Source organism: Peromyscus leucopus, chromosome 8b (genome assembly GCF_004664715.2).
Source record: "Peromyscus leucopus breed LL Stock chromosome 8b, UCI_PerLeu_2.1, whole genome shotgun sequence".
Taxonomy (NCBI): Eukaryota; Metazoa; Chordata; class Mammalia; order Rodentia; family Cricetidae; genus Peromyscus; species Peromyscus leucopus.
The window spans coordinates 31977630-31992666 of NC_051086.1; the positions used below are offsets into that span (position 1 = coordinate 31977630).

General features: G+C 46.3%; 1 protein-coding gene across 1 annotated transcript; it reads right to left on the bottom strand.

The window, feature by feature from the left end:
- Positions 1-7812: 7812 nt before the first annotated feature.
- On the bottom strand, positions 7813-14002 carry LOC114706392 (immunity-related GTPase family M protein 1-like). The gene is given in 5 exon segments (XM_037200885.1): positions 7813-8466; positions 8468-9352; positions 10864-11068; positions 12787-12926; positions 13683-14002. Coding segments are annotated over 3 exon segments (1239 nt in total). The 5' UTR covers positions 10891-11068; positions 12787-12926; positions 13683-14002; the 3' UTR covers positions 7813-8139.
- Between the last annotated feature and the right edge of the window lie 1035 nt (positions 14003-15037).

A 15037-nucleotide genomic window follows, 5' to 3' on the forward strand; every position in this document is an offset into this window, starting at 1 on the left:
GTGAGAGGAGAGCCACACCAACGGTTCCCGCTAAAAGGATGTTGCCCGGTCAGGAACGATAGCGGGGGAAAATGAGGCTTGCAAGATGAACATGAAACTATTATTCAAACAAGGATAGAGTGGAAGTGAAAACTGGGAATGCTTCAGGCCTACTGAGATATCTAGTCACTGTGTGTGTGTGTGTGTGTGGTGTGTGTGTGTGTGCGCGTGTGTGTGTGTGTGTGTGTGTGTGTGTGTGTGTGTGTGTGTGTGTACACGGGCACACACAATAATCAAATCTGTCTGGGTATATGGGAGTGGACCGCAGGAATCTATAAGGCTTCTCACCCTTACAGGCAGGTCCATGTAGCAGCTCCGCCGGCTTCCTGCATCCCAGGATAGCCATGAACTCAGCCTAACACATTTGAAGATCACAATGTCAAAGATCACCTCACCTCCCACCTACCCTCCCACCCCTCCCAGCTCTCTCTCTCTTCTCTCTTCTCTCTTCTCTCTCTCTCTCTCTCTCTCTCTCTCTCTCTCTCTCTCTCTCTCTCTCTCTCTCACACACACACACACACACACACACACACACACACACCCCAGTAGAGGCTGTTGGGATTTGGCCAGTGCCCAGCATAGGCAGGAAGTAAGGGCAGTGAGGCCAGGGCTTAGACTTCCCACTCTTCCCTCCAAGCACCTGGGACCATGTGACTTTCCTCTTCCTAAGTCACAGCTTTCATATTGCTGGTTATTATTGTCAAAGGCCAATAATCTACCACTCTGTCGGCCTGCTATGGGCTAGGCATGTTTTAGGTCTCCTGATGCTTCCTCTGCTGATGGTTGGTTTCCAATGTGGTGGTATGCAAATGGTGGAACCTTTAGAAGAGGTGCCTGGTGGAAAGCAATTATGTCCTTGGGTCATTGTCCTAATGGTGTTCTCTCAGACTGAATTATTTCCCAAGAGAGTTAGTTGTTACAAAAAGGGAGAGACTAGCCCTTAAAGCTGCCTGGCTTCCTGTCCTACAAGAGCCTTTTTACACGTGACCCAGCATCTGCCATTCTAATCCCATCCATGAGGGAGCCCTCACCAGAGGCTAACCTCACAGGCCACTCTAACTAGCTTTTCACTTCTGAAACTGGGAACATTTCAAGGTTTTATTTACTTATTTATTTAGGTTTTTCAAGACAAGGTTTCTCTGCATAGCTCTGGCTGTCCTAGAACTTGCTTTGTAGAGTAGGCTGGCCTTGAACTCACAGAGATCCTCCTGCCTCTGCCTCTTGAGTGCTGAGATTAAAGTTATGTGCCACCACCGCCTGGCTTCGGCTTCAAGATTTATTTTTATTTGTGTGTCTGTGTCTGTGTGAGTGTAAAACACCTGCGTGTGGATGCCCATAGAAGTCAGCACCTGTCTGTGGATGGCCTCAGAAGTCCGAAGGTAGTGTCGGATTCCCTGGAGTTATGTGTAGTTGTGAACCACCTGCTGTGAGTGCTGGGTCCAGGTCTCAGGTCCTCTGGAAAGGCAGCATGTGCCCTACCCACAGTTCCATCGATCTAGCTCCTAAAACAATGAGTTATAAACCTAATTTTCTTTTGTATCACCCAACCTCAGGTATTTTATTCTAGGCTAAAAGATTGCCCCTCCAGGCCTTGAGAAGGTCAGTCTTCACTGTGTTGGCTCAAGGGTCAGCACCATCTCTCTCTCTCTTTTTTTTTTTTTTTTTTTTTTTTATTTTACAACATCATTTATTTCAACATAATAGCCACAGATTCCCCTTTCTCCCACTCTCCCCCCCTTCCCCCTCCCCCATCCCACCCCCCATTCCCACCTCCTCCAGATCAAGTCTCCCCCGAGCCGGATCGACCTGTAACTCAGTCCAGCCAGACCAGTCCCCCCCTCCCAACCGAGCCAAGTTCCCTCATATGTCCCACGATTCAAACAGTCAACTCATGCAACAAGCCCAGGACCCGGCACTAACACACGGCTGCCTCCCAAACAGATCAAGCCAAATGACTGTCTCACCGTTCAGGGGCCTGATGCAGTTGGGCCCCTCAGCTTTGTTCATAGATCCTGTGCTTCCATCCGTTTGGCTATTTGTCCTGTGCTTATCCAACCCTGCTTCAACATTCTCGCTCATATAAACCTCTTCTTTCTCACTAATTAGACTCCATGCTCCATCTCTCTCTTTTTTTTTTTTGCCGGAATGCAAAAGCAAGGTTTAATTCTGGATATCCAAAAGCAATACAAGCCTAGGCAGGGACTTCGTCCAATACATCCAACGCGCTGGAGGCTGGAGGAAGCGCCCACCTGTCTGCAAGCTCAGTTTTTAAAGGGAAAAGTCACAAGGTTACATCATTTAGGGGTGCTAGTACAGGTACAATTCTGATTGGCTCGCTTCTAGGGACTTCTAGAAATTACTTCTAAGGGAGTGGTTGCCTGCCACCATTTCTCATTGGCTGCCCTCAGGTGGGGGCATTTCTGTGGTCAGTTACCCTGGAAACCAGGGAGAGGACATTCCATAGTCTGGCAGGCATTACCTCGTGACTATCTTGTGACTCTGTACTTTTACACTTCCTTGTTTCTGGAATCTGAACTGACTGGTTTCAGTAACTAATGGCCTATTCCCAAAAGGAGAAATCTTAGGCCTTAATTTTAGGGTGAAAGCATTTTGGTCTTATTTCTAAGATGGCTCATTTTGGTCTCACATTTCCCTTCTCATGTGCCTAATGGAACCCAATCATGGGTTTTGGACAGTTAGCTCCTAAGTATCCCTCTCTAATAATGGCCATGTATAGTTAGCCATCTTGTCTCTATGCCAGGGAGTTTCATTTTGACTCAGCATTTCAGCCTTTTCTGAACAGGGAATATGGGTGACGTATTCTCTTCTGGAACTGCTTCGAGCTGGCATTGGGGCGCTGCTGTCAGGGGCCCACAGAAGGCTGAAAAGCTAGTCAAAGACTGGGCAAGGGGGCATTTGTCAGAAGCATGTAGCTGCCTGACCCCATAGGGACAGGGAAGAACCATGTTAGCTGGGCTGGTCCACGTCAGCTTTTAGCAAGTCTGGAGCTCACAGTTCTCTGGAGCACACAGTCGTCTGGAGCAGTGGAGTCAGCGACTGAAACCTGGAGGTGACTGCCAGCTGAGTAGAAATCTGTTGAGACAAATTTAAACTAGGAACAGAAGTTAAAATTTATGAACTTATTTGGAACCCTTAGGTCCATACCCTTAGTAATGGGAAAATCAGTAGTCCCAAGACCAGGAGAGAGGAAAAATACCATCTTTAGGAATACTTATCTGGGGTCCTTTTGACCTCTGTGAAGTGGGTCTAGGTTTTTATGACTCTTTTGATCTTTTGAGGCCTACTTACAAAATGACATAAAAGTTTTAGATACATTAGTATTACCAATTTATACTGAAATCCATATTGTAAACTAAGCAGGTAATGGGTATCTGTAAAACAGCAGAAGTGGACTCATACCTTTGAGTCCCAACAAGAACTACAGATTTGGGTTAAAAGCTTGTGCATTTTCCTTCTGTCCAGAAAGCCAGGTATAAATTGGACAGAGATTTTTGACCTGATGAGAAGCACTTTTAGGTTTACATTTAGACATATTTAGATGACATCTAAAACAAATCCAAAATGTTGAGCTTGTGACTGAATAGTAAGTAGTCATTGCTCTACCAGCTCATCAGGGCTCCTAAATGTTAAGCTCTGAACCATAGAACAGGAGAGTAATCTGAAACATATCTCATTTTATACTCATATCTGAACCTTTATGACTTACTTAAACTTTTATATCTTAGAACATTTTCCTAAAAGTGAGCTAACAAGCTAGCTATAGCCTTGCAGAAGGATATGGTTGATGCTGCCATGCTGACAAAGTTAGAGCTAGACTGGCCATCAGTACTGTCAGAGATCTGAGAAGGATAAACTATATCTGAGTGCAGACCAAGAAGCTTCCAATCCTATAAATTACAGGGACCAAACCCTACCCAGGTCTCCATAGTGTTGGAGGCACCAGTCAGAACAGCATAAATCTTCTTCCGCCATCAGGTCCATAAGGCAGAGTATTTTTCCTGTGGAATAGGGACATGGAAGACTGACCTTGATCACGCAAAAGGGTGCAATCAATTCCAGTGTCCTACTGCTTGTCCACAGTCTGGGCTGGGTCCTGGCGGCAGGCGTTGCATTGGGGCATCTTGCCCTGTGGTCAGCATTGTCATATTTCAGGCAGAGACATTGTGGTGCCTCGTTCGTAATCTTCTTTGGAGACCTTGGGTCACTGCTAGGATCTGGAAGCCTGTCTGATATAGTAAGCTTTTAGATCAACATTTTAAATGCCATATTCTGCAGATTTCTGAAGTACGAGGGCTGTCCAGGTATATCTGAATAGACAAACTTTGTTTCTAATTACTTGTTTCAAGCTCAACCCTAAAAACATATGCAAGGGACTGAGTAAATGAGTAAACTTACATCAGTACTTACTTACCCTGACTACAATTAAAAATTGATTACTTATGACTGACTATTTATGTTCTCTAACAGTCTACAATAAGTAGCCTAAAAACAATGCTTTTAAGTCGAAAGTCTTCTAGCATCAAATACAGGTTCAGTAAAGAAACCAAAACAAAATATCATTATACAACATTCTTAAGCCTGAATGTACCTTGGGTAAGAAGAAACATTTTTTAAGCCATTGTTTTTTAACTATAAAAACTGTTCTTTAAAGATTAAGATCTCTCAAATGTCTTCTGTAATGTCAACAATAAAGTACCTTCTTTTACTTTAAGAGGGAGAAAACACGGCATCACCACAATCTGTATAAAGTAAAACCAAGCTCCAAAGTGCAAACAATCCCAAAGTTCAATATCAGGGATTCATTTATAATCCTTTTGGTTCTTTTACTTAGAGGCTTGGATGACTTCTTTGACCCTACCTTTGGCAGCACATACATAGCCTGCCTGCTCCATTTTATTATGGCTGGTGCTTCCGTGATCATCACTTGGCACTGGAATTTTTTAAAACTGCTAAGGTCCACCACTGCAACTAGACTCTTTTTGGAACTCTAGTCCTGCCATACATTTGCAAACCTCAGCTGTTTCCTATGATTCCTTTATGTTACAAAGTTTAGCTGCCAGAGCAAGGTATATTCCTGTGTATAAAAGCATTGATGTGCAGCTTTAATATTAATCAAATACCTTATTTATTAAACATATGTTGCCATCTATTTAAATTCTCTAGAAACTTGCTGTTGAACACTTGGTAAAGACATAAGTATTAGGTGTTAACCCGAGTAGATCTTTATAACCTTAGTAAAAGATGGCTGCCAGCCACATGGCTGCCCATGAGGTCACCAGCCAAGATGGAGGAAGCCATGTGGTTGCTGTTTAAAGCTCGTTTTTCTAAGCAGTAATTACTTGCACACATACACACAGTTGGATCCAAGTTACACACACACATACATACATACAGTTAAAGCTTGCTTACATTTTCAAGTCACATACCTGTATACATACACACATTAGCAGTTTGCAGAATCATTAGGCATTTTTAAGATGAAAACCAATAAGAATTAACTTTCAAATTCAGTATTTGCAGGTATAAGAAACCATAACAAACATTTTACATCACATCCCCTCTGACCTTCTACGACCTTCCATGTACCCTCAGTCTGTTCCTTTGATCCCTCAGACATTTACTCCAAATTGCGCTTTTTCTTTTCCTTTAAAACAGAAACTCTTACCAAAGTCTTTCTTGTGATTTCCCTCAGCACTCTAGAATATATTGTAAAGTTACAATATTTTAAACAAGAACAGAAATACATGCATATACCATACAAGAATAACTCTCAATTTGCATCAGCACCGTACCGCAGACAAGAAACTGTTGGTGACATTCCATTCTTGGAGCCAGACCTTGATCAGGTTTTAGCCCCAGGGCAGGTCTTGGGAGCCCCACCCTACAGCATGGAAGAGAACGGGGAAGGCATACACCATGGAGACAAAAGATTGCTGTCAACCTCAGACCCTCAAGTACACGAGAACAGCAGACTGAAAGTGACTCCACGCCCTGGCTGGGCCCACAGACCTGTAGGCCACTCCTCAGCTGTGACCCTGGAGGGGCAGTTAGTTCTCCACCAGCCCCCACACTGAGCTCCTTGAGGCTCCTGCTGGCTCCTGCCAGCTCTGCCCCATGTCCACACAGGAGCCCAGCCAGAACCTGCCGGCCATATCTTGGCCCCACAGTGCTCACAGCCCGCTCTAGCACAAAGCCATGCCTAGTTCTCATGCAGCCAAGCCTCTACTCCACAGCTTTTTGAGTGAGCTGGGGCCCCGAACCCGCTGCATCTAGGCCCCTTGATGCCCACGGCCACCTTGCCCTCTCAGGGGCGCCCTGGGTCCCCGAAAGTAGCAGCTGTGCAGCCACTACCTGCTGGACTCATTGCAAGCTTTCTGCTGCCTGCTGCCTGTGCTCTGGTCAGAGAGAGCAAGGAAGCAATGTTAGGTTAGTCTGTGCCAGTTCAACCACCGAAGGGGTCTCCATCCCTTTGGCTGGCAATCCGGCCCACAAGTCCCAATGCACTGGGACAAGCTCAGGCATAAAACACTTGCACATGTGGCCACAGTTCTCACACATTTATACATTTATGAAGGTATAACAAATAACACTGACGAACAAGATAGGCAGACAAAAAGGAAGAACAAGGGCCCTACAGATGGTCCAGGCAGATGAGAGTCCAGAGAGGGAGCCTCGATAATGCCAAAGACCTACAGATGGAACAGGGACAATTCAACAGAGTCTCCCGATCCCCAGACGGACCCCTCACAGGTGTCCAAACAGATGGACCCCTCACGGGTATCCTAACAGACGGACCCCTCTCGGGCGTCCTATGACGGGGGGACCTGTGAGGACCCCCGCGTCCTGATGAGGGGTTGGAACGTCTTCCAACTCCTCCAGGGTCACCTTACAGGCGTGTCTGCCAAGGTGAGCCTGTCAGATTCAACCGCTGGCTTCGGATAAGAAAATGAAAGTAAAAGGAAAGCAAAGACAAGAAAATGGAGCGCTCTTACCCATCGGTGCAGATGGACCTCCGGAGCTCTTAGGGGTCCCTGCGGGGGGGTCTCTGGGGATCCTGGAGAGCCCCCAAATGTTGTGCCCAGATCGTGACCCCCAGAGAGACCACCAAAGACGAGCATGCCGGAATGCAAAAGCAAGGTTTAATTCTGGATATCCAAAAGCAATACAAGCCTAGGCAGGGACTTCATCCAATACATTCAATGCAGTGGAGACTGGAGGAAGCCAGCACCATCTCTTGACAATCTCCTTGAACCCTCATTATACATTTGAAGGATGTATCATTAGCAAATTCTCCTTAGATGGTCCAGTGTGAAGTCCATTGATGCCATTACGCTCTTGCCACGACACAAACTCATGTAAACCTGAGTTCCCTCTTTTTTTGTTTTGTTTTTTGAGACAGGGTTTCTCTGTGTAGTTTTGGTGCTTTTCCTGGCTCTTGTGCTGTAGACCAGGCTGGCCTCAAATTCACAGAGTTCGCCTGGCTCTGCCTCCCAAGTGCTGGGATTAAAGGCGTGTGCCACCACTGCCCGGCTCTGAGTTCCCTCTTAAGATACTCTGTTTAGGTACCTGTCAGTGAATGTGTGACAGGTAAGCAGTTTGGATTAGAAATGCTGTCTGAGTCCTTTCCCCAGTACTAAACAGAATCCAGAGAGCAATGGCTACCATAGTCTCCATCTACGTGTTCCTCTGTACCAAATGGGTCCTTAACAGGGTTATCCAGGGAAAGGAAGGAGAGTGAGAATAAAAAGGTGCTAATGAAGAAGATCTGACTTTACTGTTTTGGAGGAAAACTGATTTAGACATACATCACACTTAAAATTTTCTATATTCCAAATCTAAGAATCATGATCAACAATTTTTTTAAAACAATTTGTCCCTGTCCCTCAGCGGAAGAGTGCATTACAATCCAGACAAGTGAAATGAGTTATTTTTAACTCCTCTCAAAGGATCTAGAACCTTTAGAAAAAGTGTTGTTATATCTCTTGATTTCTAGTGGAGAGGTAGGGATGGATCCAGGTGAGATCCAGACCCAAGGCAGTCTGGCTTCCATGTGAGAAGGGTGACAGACCACCCCCTACACTAGATTTGAGGAGAGCTGGTGATGTCTTTCAGGATTTTCTTCACGATGGTCTTGGTGTCCTGGGAAACTAACAGAAGCATGCGTTTGAGTTTCATGCGTCTGGAACAGAGGGTGCAACAACATAAGCCTGGGAGACATTTAAGAATTTGGAATAATGCATTCATTAATCCACAAGTCATCAGTCTCAGTTTCCAGTCCCTTCTGCGGAGAGTGTGCAGGGTTTGGGACTTCATGTCGACCTTGTACTCTTGGACTACTCCCCTCATACTCTGGGCTACCTGTTGAAGTGATTCATCATCTACACCAAATTCCAGTCGGAACACTTTTCAGACACTCCCCCATGTCATCATTATCCCCGACACAAAACGAATTCCCCCAGCACCCGTTGTCTATTCTCTCCTTCAGGCAAGCCACTTTATCATCAATGATCTTCTCACAGGTGCCAGAAAGAGCGTTTAAGGGCCCACAGCACCTGATGTTGGAGAGGTCTTCATGCAGCATGTCCCTCAGCTTTGGGAAGTCATGTAGTAAAGGGTCTAGATTGGATACCAGGAATATGGGGGGTATATTCACCCTCTCCTTCTGTAGACTCTGCTGGATATTCTCCTGGATACTCTGTAGGAGCCGGATCTCTGAAAGGACACATTGGCTGAGGTCCCTGTCCAGCTTGGTCCAGACAATATAGAACCTCTTCCCCATCCTCTGGATGACTTTAGCAAGATTTACATGATTCGAGCTGAACTGCTCAGAGGCGATGATGATGAATAAGTTATACAGCTTGAAGTTCATCTCTTCACTATAGCTCTCTACGGTTTGGGCTGTGGCCCCCAAACCAGGCAGGTCCCACAGTACCACATTGGGAAAGTGGGGTGAAGAGTACTCAGCTGGTGTCTGGGTGGTCCTCACCACCCCAGTGGGAGCTGAGTCATCTTCCTCATGGCCAATGATTCTGAGTGCATTGATGAAAGATGACAGGCCATTGCCCGAGTTCCCAGTCAAAGCGATGTTCAGTGGGGTTTGGGACAATATTGCCACCATCTCCTTGATCCCATATACCACGTCCAACAGTTTCCCTTCATTCAAGGCCTTTTCAACAGTCCTGCTGACCTTAGGCAAATCGCAGCCCGTGGTCTGATATGATGCGGCAAATCCGAAGGACGAATTCAGCGGGGTGTAAGGGGTCTCTGCCATGTTGGGGAGTAGTGGCTCAGCCTGTGGGGGCAGAAGAGGTGTGAAGTTAGACATAGGGGGTTATCGGAATCCACAGACTTCCTATCACAGCCTCGGGGGTTCAGATCCACAACCGGGAAAGGCACAAAGACGTTTCCTGTACAATCAGTTCAGGGGGTGATGGTTCATTCACAGAGGGGAGGATGGTGCTCAGGAGGGGGGCTGTGCAGCTGTTGTGTGAAGGGCTGTACTCCTGAAGCAGGACAGGAGAGGGTGGTCAGATCACCCAGTGGGAACACAGGCCAGTAACACCAGCAGGCAGGACGGGCAACTGAACATGCTAGCATTGCTCTCCTCACTGAGCCCCGGGCTGGTGAGGACCTGCAAGCCCTCGGAGTCAAGTAGAATTTAATTGTTCTCTTCTAAAAAGCACACTCTGCCTTTTCCTTTTTCAAATGACATTCTTTTTTTTCCCCCTCTGGGGAAATCACGTTTTTCTAGTATATGCTCATCTCCCATCAACTTCCACAGATGAATCAAAACAATTAATTTCTAACTAGCCTGCCACTGACATTTTGGCTAGCGCTTATGTTTGTACATTTCTGTGCATAACTGTTGATAGTGTTATTATTATTGGAGGTACTCAGGCTGGTGTGTGAAAGTAGATTTTTCTTGTTGGCTGATTGCTTGCAATGAAATGAAAGCATGAGTGGGCTGGTCCTCAGGACTGAGAAAAGAATTGGTTGGGAACACCAAGTGGATTCTACACAAGCTTACAACACACCAACTGCTCCTTATTGATGGACTCAAAAAGTCCCCTTATCATGAGTGATTGCTATGCTATCCGCTCTTAAAACTCAACTTTCTCCTTGTTCAAGAATATAAATAAAAACATTCCATCACCCAGGGCTAGAGAGATAGCTCAGTAGCCAAGGGCACTTGCTGCTGAACCTGATGATCTGAGTTCAAACCCAGAAACCCACAGGGTGGAGAGAACCAACTCCCTGAAAGTTGTCCTCTAACCACTCCCACATACATGTTTGAGCATATGTACACACACCCACACCCACACCCACACACACACACACACACACACACAATGTAATAAATTAAAACAATTCTAAAATCAAGCCCCACCCCCTTTTTAATACAGCCTTTCTGTCCCATTAGGAGCACCCAATGGAACATCTGGAGGCCTGTCTTGTCCTTCCATTGAGGTTGCAGGTTTCCCTAGAAGACCCAGCTATTTATCTGTAGGACACATTCATGACCACAGTACATGCCACCATGCAGCTTCTATCTTCCATCCTCTCCTTGAGTTTGGACACCCCCTCTTCACTCACACCTCTCCTGGGATAAGCACCTGATATAATCCAGTCCAGTCCTGCTCCCTATAGCCTTGTCATCCAGTCTTGGGACTTGGATTCATCTTCTACAGAAGGAAATGGGCCAAGGGACCATTCCCTGTTTGAGGTGCTCAGCTCCTTGTAACATGGACACACTCCCGGAACTCCAGTTTCCTGCCTCTGGCACCAGAAAGTCACGCTACCCACCTCCCAGGAATTGTGTGATGGCTTCATGACAAGATGGGTCTGACGTTCTCTGTACACCTCTCAGCTCTCTTGGTGAGGCTGAGGAAGCCGTACCTCGGGTTCTTCCTCCACTCTTCGACTTTAACCACACAGCAAGAAGGTCCTGTGTCTGTGAGTCTGTGTTGGGTTCTTCGAATGCCTTATCTCACTTAACAGTCCTCAAATCCTATTAGATAAGTGGTATTCATTACTGTTGATTGTGGGTGAAGAAACAGAGAATTATGATTAAATAGTCTTTATTTTATTTTTTTTGAGACAGGGTCTTTCTTTGTAGCCTAGGCTGGCCTCAAATTTATGATGCTCTTGTCTCAGTCTCTCTAGTGCTGGGATTACAGGGGTATACCACCATGGCTAAGAACCAGTCTTGAGTTACACACAGAGTGTGTAAGGAATCCAAAGGTTGATCCCTGGAATGTGACTCCATGTTTCTGTCGGTAAAGTGAAGACAATCCTTCTTAATAGAGGATTTGATGCATGCTGAGGGGCTTCCCTTGGGAACCCTGGTCTATTCACTGTCACAATTGTCATTTATACTTTACATGGACACAAAGTTTACAATTTTGGAAACCAATGTGTTCTGTCCTCTTTTATGTGTACCCTAAAACTGAATTGCCATGCTAAAGGAAATTCCCCCAGTGTCTCCAACTACTCAGAACTTGTTTTGGGGTTAAACTCATCAAGAGAACAAGATGCTTCATCAAATCATCATAAAGATGTCCAGAGTTCAGTGGGAGGGAGAATATGGGAAAGGTTGCTGTCACATGTCACACCCACATAGAGGTCAAAAGCCCTTCAAGGCAGTGACTCCAGAGACTATTCAGAGTCCTCCTCCAGCAGCTCCTGTGTCAGACCTGAGAGGATATGGATCAGCCAGGCTGATGCTTCCTGCTTCAGAGTGTCAAGGTGTCCTGAGCTGGGTATGTAGATATGATGGTAGACTTATCTGTTCTGAGGCAAAGTTGGCTGGAAGCCAGGGGAATGAAACCAGACAAGGTCCAGGAGAGATAGCATTCTGCACTAGTGTGTGGAGATGGGGGTCAGAGAAAAGCTGAGTGACATTTAGTAGTGCCTTGTCCTCAAGGCAACTCCCCCCTTGCCTGTCATTGGCCAAGGTCTAGTTCTGTGTCTGTTTTACTTTACCAAGTGAGTTCTACTCACCAGGGTAGAAGATGAGCGAAAACCATGCTTTTCTCAGAACTATTTATGTGACTGTGATTGGAGATGGAGACTTCCCACACTTGCACACCCCGTACTGGACCCTGTGGGAAATGGTGCAGGTCACGGCTGCACACAGGATCCAGTAACTCTCAAAGGGTTGTATCCTGCTGCAGTCCGTGTATTACAAGTAGACTGGGAAAGGTCGTGGGTAACTGTGAAGCTGCAAATTCTTCGGGGAGCCACTTGGGAGTGTTGTTGTGGATAGCCTCAGAACACTGATCCAGTATTTGCAAAGAACCCATAGAATTCTTTTTGGGATTCATATGCCCCCCCCCATTTCATTTTTTTGAGGCTCCTGCCTGGATTATACACCTATTTCACTCCCTCTGTATAAGGTTGAAGATCCCCATGGAAGAATGAAGATCCTTGGGGCTTCTGGAGGCAGCTTAACAAATACATCCAACTAGAGAGGGGAGCCGGGCCTGGGATGGAAAATCAGACTCTGTGAGCAGTGTCTTTGGAGTCTTCCAACAGACACACAGAACCAAGAGCATGCTCACACACACTTGCCCATAGCTTTATGAAAGGTGGTAGGTACCACACAATCCACTCTGGCACTACTTTATTCCATTAAGTTCATTGAATTGAGTTTTACTGTTTCCTACTCCAATTAATTAACTCAAACACATGCTTATTATAACCCACTAAATAAATTTCATGGCTTACCTGATGCAAAATGAAGCTCATTTATAAGTGGATTTTTTTCTGTGTGGGGCTCTATGTAGTTCACATATCACACAGTTATTATGAATCTCCATCAGAAAGACACATGGGAATGTGGCAACCAGACTAGACTAGCAATGAACCTAAAATCAAGGATTTTTTGTGAACTAATATCCTTGTGTGTGCTTCAAATGCTCATTTATTCCTTATTTGATCACCAGTAGGAAAGACTGAGAGGAAAATCAAGATGTTGATTTATCTCTGGAAAGTGTGATAAACTTCCTCAAGGTGAATGGGGACAATACGGAGCCCAGCATGCTCTGGGGAGATGGTGTTTGAAAAGTTAGTTTGTAGATTAGTTAATGAGTTAGTGCCTTAAACAGAGCCACTTTCTCCAATCAAACATCTGGATGGAGTCAGACAGAAAGGTCACTAAGAAACCTTACACTCAAAACCCACCCTGAGGTCCAGACAAGAACCAATTTCTTTTTCTGCATATTTTTCATGTATCTTAGATACTGCCTGTGGCCCATTCTGATCTCGGGAATTTATTCTTGTGGAGAGATGAAGAGGTGCTATCTATCTTAGATTCTAAGAGAAGATGGGTTGCCCTCTCTGCCCTCTTTCTTTAAATTTAGCCATCATTAGAAGAATACCCAGGTGAGGTAGACATTGCCTCCATGCTGGTGGCTTGGATGGATTTGAGCAGCAAAGATAATTGCAGTGCTGTGTGGTACTGAAGACAGTCAGAGAGAGAGGGTCTTCCTGCTGTGCTGAGCAAAACGGGCCAGACCCTAAGGTCCCATGACCTGCTGTCACAGTTCTACTTTTCATGTCACAAGGACAGAAGTTTAGGGGACTGGGGGTGAACAAGCAGCTCTTAAGAGGCTTTTACTTACCGGCTCCAGAGGAGGGTTATGTGGGATCCGGTTGTTAGTGGCCTTCCTGGAAAGTCACTTCTTCCTAGAAAAACGTTGCTGTCCTCCAGCAGAAGTTCTCTATGGAGAGATCTAGAACTGAAATCCAGACCCGGGATGTTCAGAGATGAGATGCAGATGCAGAGGTCTGGAGTCCTTCTGAGAGACCAGTCAGGAAGGGGTAGGAGCTGGCTGACCTCGTGGACGGTCTTTCTGCCTCTGGTCTCTCTCTCCACAAACCTTGCTTTTTGCTCTGCACTAGCTAGATCTGAGTTTTGTTTGCTGGAGGCCAGGACTGGGAGGGGACTTTAGTGAGAACAGGTTTCAGTTTCTATTCCCGGAAACAGCTGTTTGGAAAGATCAGGCTGGGCAGGCTACATAGTGTTCTTCAGAGAGGGGGCAGAGCATGGCTGTGCTGATCTGAGTTTGACATGAGTGTGGTGGGGGATGGGGAGATGAGGTGGGGGTTTACCAAGTCTGCTTAGGGACCTTAACAGCCAGCCCAGGGTCAGAGCATCCTGTGCTGAACCTGCTACTTCTTTACGTGGACACCACCTGGGCACTGTTAACCTTCAAGCTCACAGACTCTGGCCCCTCGGGTGCTTGGAGACTTGGGCTGCGACCCCGTTCTGTGTAATGTTTTCCTTGTTTGCTGGCTCGCTTGATCACCCCCACCTCACTGTCCTCCAGAGCACCAGGGAGTGGGGCATCAGGCTCGACATCCTTGCAGCTGGTATTTGAGAGGGAAGAAGGTCTGAGCTGAGAGGGGCTATAGTTTATTTTCCTAGGATCCAGGAGTTAGTTTAGTAGAGTTGGACACCTGAGCAAAAGCAGGGATTGGAGACTTGGACCCTGGCACAGAAGCACTGCCCCCCATGTGATGTTTTCATGAAGAAAAGCAGGTGTTTTCTAGCAGCCAGCCACGGGCCAGTGACAGAGGGGACGGGCAGGAGGGGCCATGCTGCTTTCAGAGGGTCGGCACAGCGCTTGTCATTTCCTTTGCTCCTTTTCTGTACCTACTGGCAGGTTCTCACTGAGTCAAGAGGAGCAGGGGTGTGTGTGCAAGCAGAACTGAGCCTGTTTCATTCTCACTGTGGAGGGAGACAGACTGGGCAGGGAGCAATGAGGAGGCCCCCACAGGCACTTTCCAGGGTCCTGAACACAACTTCTGCCTACTTGCAGGCTCACTATTGCCCAGAAGTTTGCACAATGTAACCCTCAGGCCACAGGGAGCCCTCTCTGTCACCCCTCCTGGTGACCAGTAACTTGATCCTCTACTGGTGATGGTGCTTTCTCTTTCTCTTTCCTGGAAAAGATGGAGTTGCTGAGAAGAGGAA